General features: G+C 47.8%; 1 protein-coding gene across 2 annotated transcripts; it reads left to right on the top strand.

Moving 5' to 3' along the window:
* Window positions 1–868: 868 nt before the first annotated feature.
* Window positions 869–25,516, top strand: LOC124088885 (uncharacterized). 2 transcript variants are annotated; one of them, XR_009226185.1, is made up of 3 exons: window positions 869–944; window positions 1,441–1,534; window positions 3,695–3,829. XR_009226185.1 is itself a non-coding variant. In XM_046438690.2 (3 exons), the coding sequence occupies exons 1-3, from the start codon at window positions 893–895 to the stop codon at window positions 24,534–24,536; spliced, it is 609 nt and encodes a 202-aa protein (XP_046294646.1). In that variant the 5' UTR covers window positions 875–892; the 3' UTR covers window positions 24,537–25,516. The 2 variants fall into 2 exon arrangements, 1 of the variants encoding a protein (XP_046294646.1); XM_046438690.2 differs by lacking the exon at window positions 3,695–3,829 and adding an exon at window positions 24,074–25,516 and having other exon boundaries at window positions 875–944.

The following is a 25,516-nucleotide window of genomic DNA, read 5'->3' as shown; positions in this document are numbered from 1 at the left end:
TATAAACACAAATAAAAGAGGGTATATTAAAAATAACTCAGAACCTCAGAGTGAGTATTTCTTTTAAGAGATTTTTTAAAAACCTGAAAAACAACAACAACAAAAACCCCATGCAAAAACCAGAAGCACAAAATAAGTGGGTCTGACCATGTCAACATTATAGATTGCTATCAAAAGAAAAAACACTGTGTAAACAAAAGTTTAATAAGGGTAACAAGGTGAGAGCAGATACTTCTTTTAAAAGTCTAAAGTTGACTAAGATTTAATATCCAGTATATATAAAAGCAACTGCAAAGCCATAAGAAAAGCATAAGAATCCAATAGGAAATAAAAAACAAAAAGCAAGGAAGAGGATTTAAATAGCCCTTCATGGAAGTGGACCTCTGAATCTCTAGTGCTATATGAAAACTTGCTCAATCTTTTAAACACAATTAAAATAAGGCACAATTTTAACTCCTTGAATTGCAAATATTAGAAAATTGGAATCGAATCAGGTACTAGATGTCACGGGAAGAGTCCCTGGAGAGGGGGACCTCGACTCAGGATAAGTGGGGTCCTTGGCATACCTGATGGAAAAGAATTTCAGGAGTGCGAGCCAGAGACACAGACAATTTTATTCAGAAAAGAAGGTACACGTTCAAGGAGAATGTGGCTAGCTCCAAAGAGAGCGACAGCAGCTCTTTGGTGTGGAGTGTTAATATTCATGGAAGGACTGTAGTTAGGGACTGGGCTAGAGGTGGGGCAGGGTGGAGTAATGCAGTTGTACCCTGTTTTTCCAGCACTTGTGCATTGCCCCGTGTTACTTTTCATAGGCAAAGGCATGGGCCAAGGGCACGGGCTAAGGACGCAGGCTGGGTTGCTCAGGAATGCTTATTTTGCATTTCAAAGGTTCATGGGCATTTCTGCATTCCGAAGGCTCGTGGGCAATTCTCTTCTGAGACTCGGTACGTACCATCTTTCCTTTTCTGTAACCCCAGATTCTTATTTCACGAGTGAGGCTGTGAGCTTGCCTGGTGTCCTTCACCAGGGGACGGGTAAATAAAACAAGGGCGTTCGAGAATCAAGCAGCGGTCAGAAATAATGAGCGATCACTAGTCTCACGAGCAACCCAGAGGGGAGGAGTGTGAGACAGAAAGGACTCGATGAAGCCATTTATGCAAATTTCGAAAACAAAGACGACACTTTGCCTTTAAAGGGCACCCACACATTTAAATAACCAAAGCCCCAAACAGTAGAATGAAAGAACATTTGGACCCCTCAAATTTGACATGGGAGACGTTTCCATGCAGCTGGGTCTGGCTGCTTACCCAGAAGCCTGTGCTGCAGAAACTCCTGCCTCTTGATGGGAACCCTGGGCTGGCGTCTGGGGGTGGAGCCAAGAGCCTGCTTTGCACGTTGCTTGGCAGTGAGAGTAAACTAAGGCTTAATGGTTGCTTTTAGAGCACAGGATGCCATGTCTGGTGTCTTCATGTCAAAACCGTTTCATCAAGATGTCACTTATCCTCCCACAAATAAGTTACAAGGCCCTGTTCTGGTAAGTCCTCTGGCTGTGGAGGGAATACTCTCCTCTCTATGAGACACCTGCCCTGTGACTCTCTGGGTTGCTGAAATGAGTCATTTTTAACGGGCACAGCAGTCTTTTCCGGAGGTCCATATTTGGAGGCTCAGGCTATGGGGTCCCAGGCCTGGAGCCCCAACCTCATCAGCCCAGGACCACCTGCTGGCCTCTCTTTTTAAAACTGCTATCTCTGTCTGCATTTAGAAGCAAAAGATAAAAAAGAGGTAAAGTAAACAACACCCTCATTAAAAAAAAAAAGCTAAAGGATTAATAAAATAGTAGAGATCAAAACCGTAAAAACAGACAGCTCTAGTAAAAAGACAAAAAGATTGGTTGACTGGGATCATGAAAGCCAAGTGAAGTATTTTGTCTAAATTAAAAATAACTGTGTGGAGGGGGAGGGGTACATACCCACACACCTGTCATCCCAGCTATTTGGGAGACTGAGGCAGGAGGATGGCACATTTGGGTCAGCCTGGCCAACTGGTGAGACCCCCATCTCAAAATTAAAAATTTTGAAAAAGGATATTGGGGTTGGAGTTCAGTGGTAGAGTGTTCCTGAGTTCAATAAAACAAAAACAAAACCTAAGCAGGCTGTTATTCCAATCTCAGATACTTGGGAGGCTGAGACAGGAGGATTGCAAATTAGAGCTCAGCTTTAGCTATTTGGTAACCTGTCTTAAAACCAAGAAGGGCTGGCAGTGTAGTTCAGTGGTAAAGCGTCTCTGGATTTAATATCCAGTATCAAAACAAGCAGACCCCAAACAACAAACAAACAAAAATACTAAGCTCATAAAGTAGAGGAGCCTATGATTAAGTGTGTGAAGTTTCCAGAGCTCACACCAAAGGCAGGGCACCAGCAAATGCTGGGCAGAACCAGGGACCAGGATCTCTCCTTAGGCTCTGGGCCCTGGGCCAGGTACCCCAGGTCCCACCTGATGGGGCAGATCTGATGCAGCCCCTCCCACCCTCCCAGGGTCCACAGTTCTGGGCTGGGACTCTCTATTCTCTTTCTTGGGCCTCTGCTTCCTCTGGTCCCCTGGCCATTGCCAGGTGGAATCTACTGCCTCTCTTCCACCTTCCTCCTCACTGCGCCTGCCCACCCAGCACAACAGGGAGATGTCAGGACTTATGGGCTCTAGTCATTCTGTTACCTCCTCGCTGTAGAACCTGGGCAAATCGCTGAGTCTCAATTCCCTTATATCTCAAAAGGGGAGAATCGCCCCAGGCATCTTTGGCACTGTGGAAATGGGAGGGATTTTTACTTTGGAGGCTCAGCCCTGGGACCCCTTCCCTGTGGAGCCTTCCAGGAGTACTTAGGCCTCTTCATTTTCCCCGACCCGTGTGCCTTTCCGCAGACTCTGAAGCATGTGCTTTATGCCTGTGATATCCCCTCTGTGCCCAGAAAAGTATGGAGGTCTTTAGTCAGTATTTAATAGATGTCAATCAATTAGAAAGTCTTGAATTATCTTTGTTTTCTCTCTTTCTGGCTAGATTATGAGTTCTTTGGAAGGTAAACCTCTTTTTTCCATTTATTCTATTAATAAACAAATACTTGAGTTGTGACCATGTTTTCAGCCCTGTGATAGGCCTGGTAGACACCAGATAGACACATTTCTGCCTCCCCAAACCTGCCACCTTCTGGGTGGGAGAGGAGGGAGGAGGCCATTAAACACCAAGGAAACAAATAGGCAAAAATAATCACATATTTTGAGAAGCGGCAATGGATACCAAAAGGAGACTGGAGGGAAAATCCCTGCAGGGTGGGAGGGTCTCCTCTGGTGGGTAGGCCTGTCTGGGGAGAGGTCATTAAGAGGACCCCAAGGATGAGGAAGATCTGGCTGGGCTGAGTGGAGCTGGGGAGGAGCGTCTCTGGTAGAAATGACCGCTTCTGTTTGCAGTGACCCTGAGGAAAAGTTCCTGAACTTTCAGAGTAGGACAGGGAGGCCAGGCCACTGGGGCTGAGGGGACAGGAAAGAGGGTGAGGAGGGAGAAATGAGGTTTGAGAAGGAATCAGAAGACAAATGACAGGCAGGTCCTTGTAGGCTGGGGAAAATGTGTGGGTTTTGTTTTAGGGGCAACAAGAAGTCTTGGAAGGATTTTTTTTTTTTTTTTAATATTTATTTATTTTTTTAGTTTTCAGTGGACACAACATCTTTGTTTGTATGTGGTGCTGAGGATCGAACCCGGGCCGCACGCATGCCAGGCGAGCGTGCTACCGCTTGAGCCACATCCCCAGCCCTTGGAAGGATTTAAAGCAGAAAAATGGTGTGATTTACTTTATACCTCTGGAGAGATCTGTAGGGGGATTAGAGGATGCTAAATAGCGCTATGAGGATGGAATCAGTGAATCAGAATGTGAAACATTTCATGGAACAAGACCTTCTTGTGGAAGACATTGGGGACATGAGGGAATGGAGGTGGTCCTCCATAAAAGATTAGGAGACATCAGACAAATGCAGTGGACAGGCCTGGTTTAGATCCTGATTTGCACACACCTACAGTAAAAAGGCATTTTTGAGGTGCCTGGGGAAATTTGAACACGAACTGAGCATTACGTAACATTAAGGAGACCTGGCTCATTTTGCTAGGTGTGGTAATGGTATTTTAATTAGATTAAAGGGAAAAAGTCCTCATCTGTCAGAGATGCCTCATGAAGTATTTACAGGTGTCATAAAATGTCTGAGATTTGCTTTTTAAATCTTCAGGGAAAAAAATGCGTGGGACAGAATTATGAAATAAGATGGTCAAAATGTTGATGGTTTTTGAAGCTGGGTATTGGGTACATGGGGGTTCATTAGACTAGTTCCTGAAATTTTCCATTTAGAAGTGTAAAAGATTTTTTAAATTCCCTGGTGTGTCGTGGTGTGGTGTGTGGTGCCACTGTATGCAGTACCCCGGCCCTGGTTGTGTCAGAGGAGTGTGGCTGGGGACCATCTGTGGACACTGTTCCCTATCCCTGGGCCTGGGCTCAGCCTGCCCCCTGCTGAAGACATAGCGAGGATTGACCGTGGGCTGTGGGGTCAGGTACATCTGGAGCAACCCCCAAGTTGGCCAGTTGCTTTTTGCTTTTTTGTTACTGTTGCCTCCAGTTCTTGCAGGAATAGCTGCCATTGCTTTCCTGTGGGTTGTCACAAGCATTTGATAAAACAGTGCCTGTATAGCTCTGGCTCATTGCCAGGTGGTAGAGATTGTTCAGTTCCTGGCAGCCTTCAGAGGCATGGCACACACTGGGCTGAGGCACAGCATGACTGGGTTCCAGAACACTCTCTTGGGAATTAAGCTCCATTATCTAGAAAATTAAGGACCAATACATGTATTGAAATACACGTGTTATCATGCATGTGCACACCCCTCTGGCTGAATTTGCATGCGCACACGCATGCTCATGCATTCTTGAGAAGACGGGAGTCTGGTTTCCAGGAGGGGCTGGAGGACCAAAGGGTGGAAGAGAAGGAGAGAGATACTCTGAGAAGAGATGCAGCCATGTGACCTGTGGGAAAGCCTGTGTACCCGGTGGCCCAAAGGGACTGAGGTGGCTCTGTTGAAACAAGGAGGGAAAAGGCTGGGGCAAGAGGAGCCCCTGGCTGGAAAGCCAACCGCAAAGGAAGCAGCCAAAGCCATAAGCAGCATGAAGGCCGCTGAGTTTCCCCTGGACCTGCCTGTAGTCCTCCAGCTACCAAGGGCTGGTGACCTCATGGTTCCTAGCTGCCCCCTGCAGCTCCAACCCATCTCCATTTGGTATCCACTTCTTTATTTGTGGTTGGACCAGAGAAATACAAGCTGACCAGGCCTCCTAAGATCTTTCCTCTCTGAAGAAGCTTCTGGAACTCTCTGAAGAAGCTTCTGGAACTCAGGTCTATGGGTAGCAGGGAGGATGTGCAGGGAGAAATCAGCACCCCTGTTTCCCAAGAAGGGAAGCCAAAGGACGTAGGGCAGAGGGGACAGACAAGCACCCTCCTTGGCCTTCCTCTCCCCTCACCCCAGGCCCACGGACCTCAGGCTAGTTCAGTTCTGTCTTCATCACTGGGAAGGGGCTCTTAATCAGACCCTGCATGGAGGGTGGGAGAGAGGAGACCATTCTGCCTTCACTTGTTCTATTCCAGAGAACTGTTTGGGAGATACTGCTCCTGTCTGCATCACCTTAACACCAATACCGCGCCCCCACCCCAGCTCCCAAGCTCCCAAAGCCAACATTGATTATTGCCACTTCTGAGTGGCCTCTTGCTGCTCAGGTCTGGGGAGGAGGCAATGGAGAAGCCCTGTCCAGCTTCGTCCCAGGAAAGAATAGTCTCTCTGCTGGCCCATCCCCTTTCTCCCCCAAGTTCCCCTTTAGCTTGGGAAGGAGTCCTGGTGAGGTTCCAAGGGGAGTGTCCTGGGGCCACCTCAGGAATCCCCAGGCCAAACAGGGCTGGGGACTGAGACCTCTTCGCAGAGGCCTGGAGGCCAGACAGCAGAAGATGAGGCGGAAGGTGAAGCCCGGGCTCTGGGCCTGGAAGTCAGGTGAGTCTTACTGCCTCCACCAGCAGCTCCCTGCTCCCTCAGGGCACCCCGAGAGCCCTGGGGTGTAGGAGCACTTCTGGGAGGCCCAGCAGCCTGAGAAAACCCTCCTCCTCAGGAACTCCTCCTGCAATGGGGTGAAGCTGAGTACCCCAAGGTGGGTAGCTGTGTCAGGGGAGTCTGGGGACACAGCCCAATCAACCATAGCTTTTCTTTGAAGCTCCTGTCTCATCTGGAAAAAAAAAAAATCAGGCAAACTTGGTATTCTGACCACAACTCCTCCCTCTTTGTTTTAAATTACTCACCAGTGAAAAATCCTTAGCTTTCTCCTCTGAGTCTTTGAGTCAATTCATATTCCAGGACGCGTTGGCCCTGTGTCTCCAGCGCCCCCCAGAGCACCAGGGACTAGCGAGCCCGTCTGAGGAGCGTGGCTCTGCACGCTGGCACGTCCACCTGGCCACCCTGCTCACAGTCAGCAGGCTTTTTTTTTTTTTAAACAAAACAGAACAAAACAAAATTCAGGGAGTTCTTCATCAAGGGACTGAAATGGTTTCCGAGGGCTGCCAGACCAAATGCTACCAAAACAGATTCTCTCACAATTCCAGAGGCCAGAGGTGTGACATCCACGTGTCAGCAGGGCTGCGTCCCTGGAAGCTCCAGGGAGGAGCCTCGCTGGCCTCTTTCCACTTCTGGTGGCTCCAGATGTTCCTTGGCTTGTGGCAGTGTCACCCCAGTCCCTGCCTCTATCCTTACGAAGCATGGTCTGTGACTGTGTCTCACATCTCCACGTCTCCCTCTCCTTCCCCCTATAAGGACACAGGTGATCACATTTAGGGCCACCCTAAGTCCAGGATGCTCTCGTGGCAAACCTATCTCCAAACAGTACCAGGGGTTAGGACCTGGACATATCTTCTTGGGGGCATGACTGAACCCACCACGGGGGCCAATTCTAGCAACAGAGGTAGGTAGAGTCAGGAGAAGAAATGGAGCAAGAGCCATACCCTCCCCACACCCAAACTAAACATGGATCCATCCTGATCCAGCTTTCCCACTTCTGGGGATATATCCAGAGGAGATGAAATCAGCTTACTAAACACATACCTGCATGCCCGTGTTTATTGTGGCAAATATTCACAATAGCCAGGATATGGACCAGCCTAGGTGCCCACGAACAGATGGATGGATGAAGGCATGGGGGCACATGCCTATCATCCTAGAGGCTGAGGCAGGAGGATCATTGCAAGTTCAAAGCCAGCCTCAGCAACTTAATGAGGACCTAATTAACTCAGTGAGACCTTGTCTCTAAATAAAAAATAAAAAGGTCTGGGGATGTGGCTCAGTGGTTAAACTCTCATGAGTTCAATTCTTGGTACCTCCTTCCCCCTGGGGGAAAAAAAAAAGAAAATATGATACACACACACACACACACACACACACACACAATACAATATTATTCAGCCAAAGGGAAGAATGAAATCTTGTCATTTTTAGCCAAATATATAGAGATTGGGAAGGGTAGGGGTGGAAGGCATAAAAGGGAGGCTGGATTTGATTGGTGCATCTGGATACATGTATGGAAATAGACACTGAACACCATTAACGTGTACAAGTAATATGTGTTAATTTTTTAAAAAATACTGAAATTCAGACAGGCTGGGTCTTTAGTTCCATCACTGACTGCCTTTTCCCGGCCAGGTGACTGTGCAAGTCATCTGGTCCTCTCTGTTATTATCTTTAAAGGGGGCATAATAATTGATGTGATTAGTTATCACACCGGATCAGGGTGAAGAGTAAATGGCCTAATGAAATGAGAGCTGGTGGGCAGTTACGAAGCTCTGTCTACTGATGTGCTAATTAGTGGACACCTTGGTCACTCACTGTGGGAGCTCAGGCCAGCCTCTTCGCCTCTCTGAAACTGGTTCCTCATCAATAAAGTGGAATGAAAATAAAAGTACCCACATTGTTGGGCTGCTGGAAGGAGACTACATGGAAGGCACTCAACGTGGAGAAAGTGCTCTGAGGATAAAAGCCACAGGTCGAGGTGGGGTCCTCGTGCAGGGAAGGACTCGTGCCAGAAGAGGCTGGTTTCTTCCTCTTTAGCAAAAAATGTCTTGGCTACCTCCAAGTCTGTGTGAGGATGGGCCAGAAGAAGAGCCACCCTGCGCAGTCCAGCGCCCGCTTGGAGCTGGGGAACGTGAGTGAGGCGGGAAGAACATGTTTCCAGATTTAGGAGGTAAAGGGAACCCTGTACTCCTGGGACCAGCTGCACCTGACAGATGGCTGGTAGTGAGCAGAATGAGCTGAGGGTGACAGCTTTCATTCTTTGGGCTCAAGCCTACTGGGTTGCCTGTGTTCTGCAACCTGACATCACCCTGCGGAACTCTCTGTACTGCAAGGGCTCCATGCCAGGGTCTAAGGCCAGACATCTTCTGTCTTCAGACTCTGCCCTGAGCCTCAGGGACAGCTTGCCTCATGAGGGACTCTTTCCTTCCACAGACTGTGGCATTGGGGTGGGGATGGGAATGGGGTACAGTCCCCCTGGACTCGGCTCCATTTTCCTGACTGGTTTCCCAGTGAATGGGCTGGAGTCAGCTCTCGGTTTCCTCTAAAATACTGCAGAGTGCCAGGAACCCCTGGATGCCTTCCAGAAGGACTGGCTGGTGAGAGATTTGTCCTCTCCAAGGACAGATGGGGGCACTTTTCGTGTCAACACCCTCTGCATGGTGAAGGACACTCCACCTACACTACCCGATGCATTCGGATGACTGTCATCCCATGAAAAAAATCCTTGCTTCTGGGACAGCCCGCTCATGCCAGTGCCACTACGGTGACTCAGGGTGTCTCTTAAACTCCCTTTGGGCGCTGCCGTCAGAGCCTGTTTACAGCAACCAGATGCTTTGCTTTACAGTCACTCCTCCTTGTTGGCCCCAAACAGCATCTCACAGCCTGATCCTTCCCCATGTGCCAGACTTGGCTCAGAATTACTCTTAAAAAAAAAAAAAAGCCACATCTGGTATGTTCAGTGGCCTCGTAGTCAGCCTTCTGTTATTACAATAAATACCTGAGATGAAGTGACTTGCAAGAGGAAAGGCTTCTTTTGGCTCACAGTTTGGGAGGTTCCAGTCCATGGTCAGTTGGCCCATGGCTTTGGGCCTGTGGCAAGGCAGCACACCTGGGCTGGAGCACATGGCAGAGGAGGCCCTTACCTCATTGACGGGAAGCAAAACCAAAAGGGAAGCAGACCAGGCTCCCACAATCCCCTTCGAGGGGATGCTCAATGTCCAAAGACCTAAAATCTTCCACTAGGCCCCACTTCTTAAGGGTTCCCATAGCCCTGTGATAGCACCAAGCTGAGGACAAAGTCTTTAACACATGGGCCTTCAAGGGACATTCCAGATCCAGTCTGTGGCAAGCCTATAACGCATGTCTTTGAAAATCTACTAAGTCAAGACATATTTGCTGTTTAAGGATGGGTTTGATTTTTGGAAATGATATTAGACCTTCTGAGTCAATTCCAGAAAATTATATAGGAAGAGGGGAGGTTTTTTGTTTGTTTGGTAGCAGGGATCAAACCCAGGGGCGCTCAACCACTGAGCCACATCCACATCCCTTTTTATTTTCTATTTTGAGCCAGGGTCTCCCTAAATTGCTTAGGGCCTTGCCAAGTTACTGAGGCTAGGTTTGAACTTTTGACCCTCCTGCCTCAGCCTCCTGAGCCCCTGGGATTACTAGAATGTGCCACTGTGCCCCACCATAGAAGGGAGAGCTCTTGAGAGTGGTAACATGGGGACTCCAGATGTGCTGGGTCACTCTGCTCACTCGGCATCAGCCCTCAGCCTGCTGTTTTGCTACTATTATATCTCCCGGGCACCACAGCAGATGTGGCCAGACAATCCCTCCATTACTGATTTCTGCCCAGGGTTTCTCTACAGCAGAGCAATGTCCCCCTCCTCATCTCAGGAGCCTTTCACATGGTTCTTCAGTGGCTTTCCAGCAGGACTGAGCCTCAGTTGCTCACAGTGGTGAACAGCTCCATTAAGAAAACTCCAACGAAGATCAGTGTCATATGCCTGTAATCCCAGCTGTTTTGAGGCTGAGGTAAGAGTATTGCAAGTTCAAGGCCAGCCTCAACAACTTAATGAGACCCTGTTTCAAAATAAATTTTAAAATGACTGGGGGTGTAGCTCCATGGCAGAGAGCTTGCCTGGTATGTGCAAGGCCCTGGGTTTGATCCCCCAGTAATGGGAAATTAATCAATGAATAGTAAAAAAGAAAAAAAGAAAACTCCCATTGGCCTCTCTCCTTCCAGGTTTCACTCTGCCCACCCCACTTCCTCCCACTGGAGTTTCCTAGGATCTCTTCCCCAAATAAACCACCCTCAGGAAAAGCTCTGCATTGAGGAACCCGGCCAGGAGAGCTGTCCTGCTAGTCTCTTGTGAGGCTTGTGAAGGAACTCAAGGACCATGACAACAGAGCTTGAGGACAGAGTTGGGGGTCCCACGGGAGCTCATGGTGTGTTCAGGCATTACACGTGGCCCCTTTCTTTTGCTCTCTTTTTTCAAAAAGCAACTTTATTGACATATAACACATGCCATGCAATTCGATTTTAAGTGTGCAATTCAAAGCTGTGTGGTATATTCATGGAGTTGGGCAACCATCATCTCAATTAATTTTAGAGCATTTTCATCACCCCAAAAAGAAACCTGGTGTCCTCCAGTTATTATTCCCCCAGCCCCACTGGCTCATTTCTGTTGCTATGGATTTGCCTAGTCTAGACTCTTCATGTAAGTGGAATTTGTACAGTAAGTGGCGGTTTGTGCCTGGCGTTGTCTTCTTAACATACTATCTTCAAGGCATGTCTGTGTTACAGCAGGTATCACCACCTCATTCCTATTTACAGCCGAATAATCATCCATTGTTTAGATACACCACATTTTATTCATCCATCAGTTAATTAATGGACATTCCCAGTTGTCTCCATCTTTGGATTATAATGAATAACACTGCTATAAATATCTGTGTACAAGTTTTTGTGCAGATGTATGTTTTTAGTTCTCTTTGTTATACACCCAGGAGTGAAATTTTTGGGTTGCAGCTCTCCTCTTTTAATATTTAATTTTATTGTTAGATGACGTAAGACATTCCCCTTGCTGTGTCACAATTTATTTTTTGTTTTATTTGATTTTTAATTGACACATAACAATTGTACAATGTGGTGCTACTTATGAACATTATGTAATCATCAACTCAGGGTAATTAGCATATTCATCACCTTGAACATTTATCATTTCTTTGTGATGAGACAGTCAAAATCCTCTCTTCTAGCTATTCTAAAATATGCAATGCATTATTGTTGACTATAGTCACCTCCTGTGCAATAAATACCAGTACTGAGTCTTCCTAACTGGAACTTAATACCAATTGACCAACCCCTTCCCATCTTCCCTGCCCTATTTCACAATTTAAAAGACACAAAAAGAAAATTCTTATGCTCTCTTCAGTGACAAACAATTTCCCACTTTAAATGTATTTTTGGAGACGTTTCTAGAATATATAAGCAGTTAAGAATGTGCTCCTTTTTTTTTTTTACACAAATGGTGATATACTATATACACTGCTCAGTACCTTAATTTTTTTCATGTAATGTGAAATGTTAGAGATTGCACCATGTCATTTCAAAAAGAACTCTTCATTCCTTTTATAACCATGTAGTATTTTCTTGAATAAAGTGAAATAATTTACTTAAATAATTTAGACTGTCCTCAATTAAAAGGTATTAGGTGGTTTCCAATCTTTTGTTATTACAAACAATAATACAGGAAAAACCTTGAACAAATATAATTTTCATGAGTGTAAGAAACATTTTGAGAAGGAAAGAACTCTACCAAGAGATCTGTGAATTTCAGTCTTGTCATAATGCCCATTGCCTTCCACAGAGTTACTCCCATTTATTGCCTGTCTGCCATGGATGAACGTGCTTGCACATACCCTTGCCAATTTGATGGGTGAAAAATAATATCTTGGTATAATTTTCATGTGCAGTATTCTTTTTTTTTTCCCCTTTAATTGTAGTATTGGGGATTGAACCTAGGGTCATTCTACTATGGAGCTATTATCCTCAACTCTTTTCAAAAATTTTGGATTTGAGACAGGGTCTCACTAAGTTGCCCAGACTGGCCTTGAACTTGTAATCGTCTTAACCTCAGCCTCCTGAGTAGCTGGTATCATGGGTATGCGCCACTGTGCCTGGCTACATGTATAATATTCTTACTATTGGTGAGTTCAAACACTCTTCATTCCCTTTTCGGTAAAGTGACTGTCTATATCCTTTGCCTATCTTTCCTGTTGGATGTGGTCATTTTCTTGATGATTTGTGAGCACTTATTATTATTATCCTTGTCATGTGGTACTGGGGATTGGACTCAGGGGCACTTAACCACTGAGTCATATCCCTTGCCCTTTTTAAATATTTTATTTAGAGACAAGGTCTCTCTGAGGTGCTTAGTCCCTCCCTAAGTTGCCGAGGTTGGTGATGAGCTCACAATCCTCCTGCCTCAGCCTCCTGAGCTGCTGGGATAACAGAGGTACCTGAAAGGTGCTTCTTACTTATCAGATAAATAAACCGTCTGATTATAAAAGAGGTGCCTAAAGCTTTTCCTAACGGGTTAAGCCTTTTGCTTTTGTGTATTATTGCTCGTGAATACCGGGTTTCCCTCCTTAAGAAGGAAGGTATGATGCCGCTGCTCTATTGAACCAGGTGTAGCTGTGTGACTTGCTCTGCTCAATCAAATGCAAACAGAAGTATGTGTGTCACTTTGGGCTGGAACTTGCCTTGCTAGTGCTTTACACACTCACTTTCCCTCTGCATAGCGATGGCTGTGGCTTCAACTTGAGAACCCCAAGTGAAGGTGGCTATAAGACAACATGGGAACAGAGGGCCCAGTTAATCTGCAGGGGCTAGGTGGCGTGGGCAGGGATGGCATTTTGTTGCCTCAGGCCATGAATATTTTGGCCTTTCTCTTGCAGCAGCATACTTAATCCATCCTGACTGACACGTGATTTTTGCCACAAAGAAATTTATTTTGATGAGGTTAAAATGTTCAACCTTTTATCTCATGACTTCTGGGTTTGTATCAGATCTTCCTCATTTCTAGATGATAATGATGGTACCCAATGGTACCAGAGATTGAACCCAGGGACACTTATTCCCAGCCCTTTTTATTTATTTTTTTTATTTTGAGATAAGGTCTTACTAGGTTGCCTGTTAAATTGCTGAGGCTGGCCTTGAACTTTTGATCCTCCTGCCTTAGACTCCCTAGTTGCTGGGATTAGAGGCATACATCGTGCCTGACCTGATTATTATTTTTAACATCTTCCTGGGGTTTGTTGAAAATCCATGATTTCTCTCCCAGTTGGGCACCATTCAAGTGATGAGGGTTGTCCCATACTTTAAACAATGGAGCCTGGGGTGGCAGCTGTTTACCTTTGGGCCACCACTATAACCAGTCTCTGTGGGCTGCTGCTAAAGACTTAATTGCAGAGATTTATTTCAATCAGAAGCTTATTTTCTCACAGAAGTCCAGAGCTGGTTATTCTGGAGCTGCAATGTCAGCTCCAGGGGCATCAGAGACTTAGACTTCTACATGCTTCTGCTTCCCCCTCCTTCGACAGCTTTCTTAGACTTCAGGGCCCAAGATATCTGCTGGAGCTCCAGCCATCGAAGCTGAGTTCTAGGCAGGAAATGGGGTGGGGCAATTGCTCATCCTTTTAAGAAACTTTCCTGGAAGTCTCACCTCCATCTTCTTTCATATCTGATTGCCCAGAACTTGGTCATAGGCCACCCCTCACTTCAAAGGGATAAGAAAGGTAGTGTCTGGGGATTTGGTGTGATGAAGCTGCAGCCCCCTGATGAAGCAGGGGGATAGGGAAATTCTCCAACAGCCAGGCTTTGGGGGCAGGGCCAGCTCCAAAGAGTTCCATGGTGACAAATCCCAACAGAGGACATTACATCCTTCACCACTCCCAGGCTGTCTCCAGTTGTGGGGACTCCCTGAGGTGGCTACACCTGTGTGTGGGAGAGAACAGCTGGAAGGGAGCCGGGCCTCTTCCCTGAGCATCGAAGCCCTGGGGGCTTGGAGCCATTGAGCCCTGACTGGCACCGACTGGCTGCGGCTTTAAGTCCTCTGAACCCGTTTTTCTCACCCTGTAAACCTGGGTAACAGGACGGCTTCCTGGAGTGGCTGTGACGAGAGTAAACACCTTTGGAGGGTCTGTGGGGGCTGGAGGAGGAGGAGACAGCCTGGTTATCTGGAGCAGGGGCCTCTGCTGCTGGGGGAAGGGCTGGGGGAGGAGGGTGTGGCGCTGAGCTCCCCACACTCCCCACCGCTTCCTCATCTCTTTGGGGACTTTCACCAGCTCCATGAACCCAGGGTGGCCTGCAGCCCCCCCACTTCCTCATCGCAGCTCCAGGCCCAGGCTGGCCTCTCTCGGGCAACGTGGGGCATCACGAAGCCGACCAGCCCCTTTAATATCTTCACTGACTCCATCCTACGCCCCTAACTTTCCTAAACAGAGCTCTCTCTGCTTCCTTTCTCTCTCTGCCCCACCTCTGACTCTCCTCGGTTGCCTATTGTTGCTCAGCCCTGGTATCAATCAGGAAAGGCTAGCCTTATGTCTTGCTAACCAATAGGCCTTCGTCTAAGTGGCTTGGTCTCTACGTGATTGTTCCTTATTTTCACAAAATCCACATGACCCTCTAAAATGCTGTCCTCTGTGATCCAACAGTCACCATGAAGAATGAGGAGAGACCGGGGGACTCGCAGTCTTCTTTTCTCTTCTGTACTTCAGACAGGGAGGGCTGCTTAGACCCATAGTCCCTTGGTGAGAGCAAGGGAGATGTTTCTGCTAGAATGAGCAGCTGGGGAGCTGGGGAACTGGGGAGCACAGAGATAGCGTGTGCAGTGAAGTCCCCATACAGAATGCCGTGACTGTGTCTGCCAAGAGCCTGCTACAGGAACCCACTACCATCATGTCCAGGTTCCTGCCTGGCCCTCAGCAAGCCCTTGATCTGGGCTGCCCAGCCCCTCCCAGCCCATGCCCGCTTCTCTCTGGTCTGAACTCCGCCCCAAAGGAGTCTTCAAAGTCCTTCCTCTTGCCCATCCTCATGGTTTTCTTCTACTTTATCAACCGTCACCCTCTTGGTCTCTAGTTCTCAGGACCCTCACTAACTTCAGTCTCCTTGAGGCCTCCTTTTGGCTCAACTCTTCCTACTCTCCCTCCTCTGAGCTCCTCCTGGGCTTATTTTTAAACTTCTCATCCCTGTCTAGGGTAGGGAAGAAAGATAATAGTTTCTTTAACCTTCAGATGTTCTTAGTTGGAGTGGACCCCGGGAACAAAAGGCAGATGGACAAGAGAAAAACAGAAGCTGAGTAACATTCGTGTTTCATCTCTATATGGGAGACATCAGGGAACCAAGTGTTCTAGAAGAGGTGGCTGCAGATTGCCACTTACATAGTATTCTCAATAAACAACATTCAATTTTCAGAGAAGTGACAAGATAAGGGAGTCAGCTTGTGGAAGGCAAATGGTTGGCAGCTAACAGCTAGTTAAGATGGCGTGTTGATGTAGTTTCCTCGGGTGTATGAGGTGGGGAACCTGTGTCCCCACTGGTAGAAGAGGGGCAGGAATCTTTTGTCTTTGTAAATCTACGTCCTGCTTCTAGGCAGTGGTGGGGACTGCAGGGAGCTTTCCTGCATCTGCTGCCTAATTTGCTTTCAGCTCAAGAATCCTTCCTGTTTGGAGGCTGCCTTTGGAGATCAAGGGCTGTGTTTTACTGTTCTTTGCCCTCTCAGGCCCCTACTCAGTAGGGTTCTCAATTACTTTAATTTCCAAATGGTGATAGTCACCTATTAAATTCCAGATATGGAAGGGTGTGGTGGAGCACCCTGCTGTAGAAGCAGCAGCTCGGGAAGCTGAGGCAGGAGGATTGCAAGTTCAAAGCCAGCCTCAACAATTTTCGGAGGCCCTAAGCAACTTAGGGAGACCCCATCTCAAAATAAAAAATAAAAAGGGGTGGGAATGTGGCTCAGTGTTAAGTACCCCTGGGTTCAATTCCTAGTACCCAAATAAATAAATACCAGGCACAAAGCTAGGTACTGGGGATTCAAAGTACGGTAAAACATGGTCCTGGAAAGTTAGAGACTAGCATTTCTATGAGCCTGCTATGTATTACTTAAGGATTAAGAAAGAGTGAGAAAGAGAGTGTAATCTTCCCAGGGTTGAATTTTGTCTCTGGTGTTAAATGAACTAAAAGATTTTAGGCAAGTTACTTAATCTCTAGCCTGAATTTTCTCATCTTCAAACATGGTAATGATCACTGGGCACAGTGGTATTACACTTATAATCCCAGCTACTCGGGAGACCGAGGGAGGAGGATTGCAAGTTCGAGGCCAGTTTGTGCAGCTTAGTGAAACCCTGTCTAAAAATAAAGAGTAAAAGGGCTGGGGATATAACCCAGTGGTATAGTGCCCCTGGGGGTTCAATCTCTGATATGTTATAATAATAATAATAATAATAATAATAATAAAAATAATTGATGATATTTACCCTCATACTCGCTTCCTAGGACCACTATAACAAAATGGATGTCTTATAATAACAGAAATTCATTCTCTCATAGCTCTGGAGGCCAGAAGTCCAAAATCAAAGTATTGGGAAAGCATATACCGTCTAAAGGGTCAAGGGAAGGGTTCCTAGCTCTGTGGATCCCGGCACTCCTTGGCGTTCCTTGGCTGACAGCCCCAGCATTCCAGTCTCTGCCTCCATCTCTACGTGGTGTTTCTGTTTCTTTGTCTCTCTGTCCTCTTCTCTTCATAGGAAGCCATCGGTCCTTGGATTCAGGACTCACCCTCATCTAGTATGACCTCATCTTAAGTAATTACATCTGCAAAATCCTAGGTCTAAATAAGGTCACACTGTGAGGTTCTGGGTTGGCATGAATTTTTGGAGGATACTTAGCACCCTGCTACACCTACCTCACAAGATTATTGGAGATTTAAATGAGGTGAGGCCTATAAAGCATTTGGCACTGTGCTTGCCATAGAGCAAATCTCACGGAATGTTAGTCACTGAGGACAGCTGATTATTAGGATTATTTTATTTGCAAGTGTAAAAGACTCAACTGAGTGCTGGGGTGGCTAAATCTGGGTGCTTAATTGCAGTTGTAGGAATGTTTTCTCTTTTTCTCTCAGCTCCCTTTGCTGTTTTATCCTTACTTAGGCACATGCTCCCAGTGAGGTGGCAAAGCAGGTCCAGGCTTCATTTGACCAGCTGGTCAACCTTAGAGGAAAAACAGCAACCCTTGCTCAAGAATTACACAAATGTCCCAGAATCGATGCCCATGGAACCAGGCTGGACCATGAGCCTATCCCAGAAGCCATCTCTGACTAGGGGATGGAGTATCCTGAACTGGGGGTCGGGAGGAGGGTCAGCCGGAGCTGAACGGCTTGAGTGGCAGGTGAAGGAAGGATATTTGCTAAAAGAGAAATCAGAATGGTGGACCATCGGATGCCGAGCAAAACCAAAATCTTCTGGAGAGTGAGCCGATGCGGTGGCCTGCTCCTCCCAAGGTGCCTGGGACAGCGTGGGAGTTCAGTAAAGGCGTTTGGAATGCAGGATGATGCAGGAAAGAACAAGTTAGGCATCAAGTAAATTGCTCAGGTAGTTTTTTCTCCCCCATTCATTACTTCCCACAATGGCAGATGTGGAAACTGAGACTCAGTGGGTTTGTTTGTTTATTTATTTTTTGTTATACTGGAGATTGAACGAGGACATATTGAACAAGGGCTCTACCACTGAGCCACATCTCCAACCCTTTTAATTTTGAGGCAGGGTCTTGCTAAGTTGCTGAGGCTGGCCTTGAACCTGTGATCCTCCTGCCTCTGCCTCTTGAGTAGCTGGGATTACAGCATGTGCCACTAAACCTGGTGCCTAGACTGAGTGATGGGTTCAAGATGACAAAAGGGAAAGGTGGTAGAGTTAGGAGTCACAGCCAGGTGGGTTTCCCTGAGTGTCTGCACTATTTCCATTACGCCATGCTGCTCTGTCCACTGAACCCACAGCCAGAGAAGAAGGAATTTAAGCACACAGCACTGTGAGGTGTGGCAACTAAAGAAGCTTGTCCCTGAAGGCACCGAGGAGGAGGAGGAGGAGGAGGAGGAGGAGGAGGAAGAAGGAGAGGGAGAAACTGAGGGGGATGTAGTGGTGAATCCATCCTGAGAAAGTCATCTGGGACTGGAGGAGGAGGACATTCCTGGAGCTCTGAGAGAGCCACCTAAGTGGGTGAATTCAGTGACCTCATCTGCCTGAACAGCTGCTGTAACCCTGAGAGGGAGGAGCACAGCAGGCCTCTGGGTTTCGTCCATAATTGATAATACACATTTTATCTTTGCTAGTAGCATTCCACTGAATAAATATGCCATGATCTTTTCTTTGGGTGGGGAGGGGTACTGGGGATTGAACTCAGGGGCACTTGACCACTGAGCCACATCCTCAGTCCTATTTTGTATTTTATTTAGAGACAGGGTCTCACTGTGTTGCTTAACGCCTCACTTTTTGCTGAGGCTGGCTTTGAACTAGAGACCCTCCTGCAGCTGGGATTACAGGCATGTGCTGCCAATGCGCCTGGCTGCCATCATCTGTTCTCCATTCTGTTGTTGATGACATCCTGTTGTTTTCAGTGTTTGGCTCTTAGGAATAAAGCCACTAACAGTCTTGTGCATTTCATTTGGTGGCCACAGCACTCATTTCTGTTGGGTGCACACAGGAGTGGAACCGTAGGGACATGCGATCTCTCCATCCCACACTGGCTGCCTCCTGTTTAAAACCCTCAGAGAGTGCAGAACCCCTGTCTGCCTTGAGTCTCTTGGCCTGGAGGCAGGGGGTTGGACCCAATGATCTCTTGAGGTCCCACTTAGAATTCTCCCGAAAGGTTTTGGCTCCTGCTTCTACCAGCATTACTGTTTGCTTATGAAAACGTTTCCCTCCATTAGCCAAGTAATGACATCTTAAAACTGTAGAGCTAATATATTACGTAATAAAACACAGGAGCAAATCTCTTTGACACATACTGGTGATTTACTCTGCCAGCCATAAAGATAATTACATTTCAGGTTGATATATAAAAGGCGGCAGGCAGAGCTTATGAAGAATTAGCGTAGCATGGTGTCAGACCTCTCCAGCCACGTGGACCTGTTCATCACTCCTCTTGAAGCCAGTCGGCGCTGCCTAGCAACTGGCCACCACCTGTGGGAAGTGGCTAGTTGCACTGAAGGCCAGGTAAAGAGGGCCCAGCTTGGGGTGCCAGCATTTATTCCTACAGGCAGCTCTGTGACATAGCAGGAGAACATTCTGGCCTAGACATGGTGGGCACCCTGTTACTGATTTTCCACCCCCAGCCTTAAGCAACTCGACCAAATATTCTCTGGGAGACAAGATGCTCCCCAACTCCTTGCTCTATTGCTGGAAGAGGTTTATAGTGAATGCTCTGAACATCTAGGGCTAATTTTCCAAAGCAAGTGTCAACTCTCTCAGTCTTATGAGTATCAGTGAAATGACAAGAACAAGGGACAGAGTATTTGCACTGGGGCTCAGAAAACAATACCCCAAAGTATGACGCTTTGGTCTGCTGATTACTTCAAACTGAAAGAGCTCAGAAAACAGCAAATGCAGGACAGGTTTCTCTGAAGCTTCCCTCTCTTCCTAGCAGCAGAATCCTCCAGGAGTATATTCAGTTATTGTGAATCCCTTTCCCAGATGTCAAATCCATCGGGGAGACTGATGTGTAAGGGGTGCAAGGAAGTTTCCCTTGCTCTCTGCAGGCTTGCTGCAATAGACTAACAGAGACAAATTAATTAGTAGAGCAGATTTATTAACGTGCAAAATGTGAGGAGGGAGAGAATCACAGGACAGGGTTAAATCACAAGAGTGTGACATCTGTTAGCCCCAAATTATTCAGAAACTTGTGTACTCCATTTCTGCAGAGGAGGCGAAGACTGGGGAATGTAAATGATATTGAGGGGTCTAGTAAATGATGCTTAGGGGAACTTAATGAATTTGTGGACCATAAAACAGCCGGGACAGTGTGTTTGGCCTACCGAAAAGATGATGATTTGTAAGTGATTCTCTGTGGGATCTTTGAGGACAATGATATGTGACAAAAGTCTCTTCAGCTGAGTTGACAGACTCCCATCTTTTTTCCTGTGACATTTCATGAAAGCTTGAGGAAGGGATTGGAAGTCATTCTTTCTTGTTGGTGACCCGGACTTTAGGCAGATAAACAGACTTTGCAGAAAGCTGTCCCCTGCACTGGGGTGGGGGTTGGGGGGGATGGAGAAGATGAGATGGGGAAGGTGAGAGGGAGCTGGATTCTGAGGTGTGTCAAAACCACAGTCTTGCCAACGCCGTGGCACACACCTGTAATCCCAGCAGCTCAGGAGGCTGAGACAGGAGAATTGCGAGTTCAAAGCCAGCCTCAGAAACCACAAGGTGTTAAGCCACTCAATTGAGACCCTGTTTCTAAATACAAAATAGAGCTGGGGATGTGGCTCAGTGGCCAAGTGTCCCTGAGTTCAATCCCCGGTACCAAAAAACAAAACAAACAACAACAACAACAACAAAACCCAACCAACCAAACAAAAAACCACAGTCTTTGGGGTATCCTCTGCTGAGCCCCAACAGGTGCACATCATAGGAAGAAAGATTAGAGTTGACAACATGTCCAAAGCCCAAAAGAACTTTGTCACAAAATATCACTTGTTCTTCTGGCCCGTTCATCTTTCCTAAGAATTATTTACCCTCCCTCTAAATTCCTGACATGCCCTGTTCCCTCCTCCCCTGCTAGAGGATACAGAAGCCTCTAAATCTCGCTGAGTTACTGGGTCTTCGATCTCCTGTGATACCCCGTGAACATATAAAGCGTCTGCCTTTTCTCCTATTAATTGTCTGCTATGAATTCATCTTCCTAGACTCAGATACAGACCCACCAGAAGGTAAAAGGGGGATTCTCTGTGACCCATCTTGGCAACTGGGGCTGCCCTGGTGCCACTGACTTCCAGGAATCCCTTCTTGGTGTTCCCTGCTGCCCCAGACCAGGAGGCAAAGGCCCAGAAAGAGATCGGGACTCTGGGTGGATCTCAGGCATCTGTATCCAAACTCCCTGCTAGCTTAGAAGCAGGAAACCGAGCAACAGAGAGTCCGCTTGGCCCTCCAGACTCTGCAAAAGAGGAAAAAGGCCTTTTCCTTCTACTCCTTTTAGTCTCCTAGGCTGGGACCCTTGTAACAAAAGGCGATTAACAAGAGAAAAACAATGCATACACTTCATGCATACCTAGGAGGCCATGCTAGTTAGCTTTCTATCATTATAACAAAATACTTGAGAGAATCAATTTATAAAGAGAAAAAATTTATTTTGGCACTGTTTTGGAGGCTCCCGTTCAGACTGGCCCTGTTGTTCTTGGCCTGTGGCGAGCCACATGTCATGGTGGGAGTGTGTGACAGAGCAGAACTGCTCATCTAGTGGCCAGGAAGCGAAAGAGAGAAAGAGAAAGGGTCCTAAAATCCACTTCAGGGGCACACCCCCCCAATGACTTAAGGAGCTGTCATGAGGCCCCACCTCTAAAAAGTTCCACTACCTCCCAGTAGTGCCACCCTGAGGACCAAGCCTTGAATATACGGAACTTTAGTGGACATCCAACGTCAGAATTATAGCAGATGCCCTGGAAAACATAAGTAACTCTCCAAGTGGTGGCTTAGAATTCAGATTGAAATGTCATCTTCAGCAGAAACAAGAAAAGGGGACCCCAGTAATGAGGGGGTGACCCCCCCAAAATACAGTGCACATGGGTTAGGTTTGTTACACAGATTAAAGTTGGCGCCTTCTCCACTGATAAGCTCTCTGATGATTCAGAGTCTCGCTTCTTACAAGGAGACACTTACAAATAGAGATTTCCTTTATAGATGTAAACTTCCCTTACAAAAGGGCACCGGCTCCTCTGTTTCAGAGCTTCCCATGTCTGCTGCTTCTCAAAATAATCAGCTCAAAATACTTCTGATGCCAAACAGGCATATTTTAGGGTGGGATATTCTGGTCTGCTATAGTCATATTCTGGGATGTCATATTTTGCTCTCACATAATTCACAGAGAAAATTAGTGTCAGGGCTGAGACTAGAAGCCAGGATGAGAAGTGTAGAGCTAAAGATGTGGAAATGTTGCTACCATTCTGGGTGAAGGAGCCCAGAATCCAGTGAGGTATCCATTCCTTCTTTTTCCCTTGGCACAAACCAGAGTTTCAAAGGAAACCTGCTGCGTCCTGGCTGCTTCCTTCTTGATTCTCCATCCCTTCTCTGTTGGTCCAAGTGGTGGAGGCGCATCCAGGGGAGGGTCCTTTTGATGGCACTGGATGGACAGAATAAGCCCTGGAGAACTGATGGGTGGATTTGCGTAAAGGTGGCGCCTGGAGTGAGCTATGGGCCAGGGAAGCTCTGATGAGCCCTTTGGACTGGGACCCAGACCCCTGGGTCCTCCCTCCCTCACCTCTCCTCCTGAAATTCTGAGACCAAATCACCTTAAGTCTCCCACTAGGAAATGTCTTCACCTTCCCAAATCTGGGGAGAATGCCTACATCTGGCCAGATGGGGTTATTATTCATGAGCCCCAGGACCTCAGGAAGTGGAAGGTAATGTTGCAGATATATATCAAAACAAACAAACAAACAAAAACCCTTTTCTGCTGAGCCTGGTGCCACAGGGTCTGTAATCCCAGCTACTCAGGAGGCTGAGGCAGTGGGATGTTCAAGGCAAGTTCAAGATCAGCCTCCACACTTTTGTAGACCCTATCTCAAAATTTAAAAAATACGAAGAGCTGGGGATGTATCTCAGCAGTAGAGCACCCCTAGGTTCAATCCCCATTACCTCAAGGGGCTCAGGGGCTTCCTCTGGTCCCCTGAGCCAGATCTACCTCCTGGTCCTACATGCAGAGAAGGGTGGACGGGAGGGCAGGTTTGGTGGCAGTTTGGGAGTCCCTTGTGGGTTCTAGAATGTGCAGACTCAGCCGGACCCCTGAGCTGCGGCCCCAGCACCTACTTAGTCACAGAGGCCGACAATATGAGTTGGGGGTGGTGGAGTTCCAGAAATTCCCAAGCCCCTCTTCCTGCCCATTGTCTCCTCCCACACAGTCTCCAGGGAATCCCTCCGCAGCCGGGCCTGGGAGGCAGTTTGACAGGCTGCGGATCGCGGAGCACCGGCTGTTTGAATGACAATGGGGCGGGTGGGCCGCGGGGCGTCCATTTGTTCTCCTCTGCGGAGGAGGCTGATAAACAGCTCGCCACTAAAGACCGCATCTGCACGTCCACAGGCTTCTGGGAGCATTCCCAGCGGGGATCACGAGAGAAGATGAATCGCGTTGAATGACACAGGACATGGCAGATTGGATGTTTAATTTGGGTATCTCTTTAGAACACCCCCACACCCACCTCCTCGGCACCCACTTAGCATCCTGCCGGAGAGAAAGCCCTGCTCCTCACAAATTGCCTTGTCAGGCGCAGAGAAAAAAATCCCAACGTGACTGATTCCTAGGTGGATCCCTCCAAGTGCGCGGGAAGGGACCAGCACGACTGCATAATATGTTCCTTCCTCCAAGACGAGGCATCGTATCGGAGCCAGAGATTTGAGTCAGACATGAGGCAGGACAGCCCGTGGAGGGAGGAGAGGGACAAATGGAGGTGTGGATTTATTTAGTCTTGCGGGGTGGTGGTGGGAGGACCAGGGGACACTTCCTGGGGTCTGGTGGCTGTGGAGAAGGGCCTGCAGAGCCTGGAGGAGGAGACCGGCTCAAGTCCACCAGCGCGCAAGCCTGGCAGAGGTGGAGGCGGCCCCGCGCCTGTAGACAGGTTTCCCTGACCGCTCCAGCACAGCGCCAAACCGGCAGATCACAACTTGTCATTCCTGCTTTCCTTGCAGCCTCACCTGCCTCCAGATCTTTCCAAACAAGGAGAGGAGCTACAAACATGGCAATCACCATCCCCAGAAGTGGCAGACAGCTGTGGTGCATGGCCAGAGCCTGGCAGAGCCGCTGGGAAAGAAGCCATGGACGGTGGCAGTCCCCCCAGTCCATCTGGAGCTCACCCGCAGGACCCCCTCAAGGAATGTTGGGGTGTTCACTGGCATGCTCAGCAGAGCAGGGCTCAACCTTCCAGAACTAGCCTCTGAGAAGCAGCCAGCTCAAGAGGCAGTTCTGGGACGAACCCTGGGGTTTGGGGAGGGTGGCATTTCCACTACTATTTCCTGTGTGCCTTGGGCAAGTCCTCTGGCCCCAGCAGCTTCAAATGCTGCTGGCAAGGGTGAGGGTCTCTTTCACCCAGCCTTGTCCTTCTGTGGTCCTGGAAATCCCTTAGGGGAGCTAGTGGTGTCACCTGGCCCCTGAGGCTCAGGAAGCACTCTTTCCAGGCTGTGGAGTGGCAGTACTTTCTTCCCTCATAGTCCTCATGGCTGCTTGAAACCAGCTCAGAGGAGCCATGAGGTGGCTGTGTGGGCTGGAGAGGGTTAGCGAACTAGCTCTGGAATAGGCTGAGTGAATCTGGTGCTTAAGCGTTTCAGAGGACAGGAGGGAGGGGCTCCTTGGTGGGCTGACACAGGTGCATCTAGAAGCCCCCCACCTTCCTTCCCATTATCCGCTGGCTGGTTCTTCTTGCGCATGTGAGAACAGCACCAGGGGTGCCGGCCTCCCAGATCTGCCCTTCTGTCTTTCTGTGAGCTGTCTTCTGCTGGATGTGCAAGCCCTGGGTCGAGTCCCCATCACTGTGGGGTCTGCAGTGTGAGAGTGGGGTGCCTGAGTCTGGTTTCGCTCAGGTGTCTTCTCAAATCGGAAACCATTTACTGTCCAGCTCCCAGTCCAAGTGACACTCTCCCACAAAGCCTACCTTCCCAGTTTCTTCCCATCAGGTAGTGGATGAATGCCACACAGAGAACAGGGCCAGCAAAGGGTCTAAGGACAAGAAAGCTGAAGGGAGGAAGGAGGAACCTACTTACTTAAAAACATTGCTTTGAAGAGCTGGAGTATAACTCAGTGGTGGAGCACTTGCCAAGCATGCACAACACCCTGGGTTTGATCTTCAGCACTGCAAAAAATTAGATTAAAATATTTCTTTGATTGCTGGGCACGGTGGCGAATACCTTTAATCTCAGTGGCTCGGGAGACTAAAGCAGGAGGACCGCAAGTTCAAAGGCAGCCTCAGCAACTTAGTGAGGCTCTAAGCAACTTTGAAAGACCCTGTCTCTTTAAATTAAAAAATAAATAAAAAGGCGGGGGGGCGGGGTGGCTGGAGATGTGGCTCGATGGTTAAGCACTCCTGGGTTCAATCCCTGGTACCAAAAAAAAAAATTCCTTTGACTTAAAAAACAATG

The sequence above is a fragment of the Marmota monax genome, unplaced genomic scaffold (assembly GCF_021218885.2).
Source record: "Marmota monax isolate L192 unplaced genomic scaffold, Marmota_monax_Labrador192_F-V1.1 WCK01_AAM20220418_F8-fsc00081, whole genome shotgun sequence".
NCBI classification, from domain to species: Eukaryota; Metazoa; Chordata; class Mammalia; order Rodentia; family Sciuridae; genus Marmota; species Marmota monax.
The sequence above is the reverse complement of the archived record's forward strand: the minus strand, read 5'-3'. Positions and strand labels throughout refer to the sequence as shown.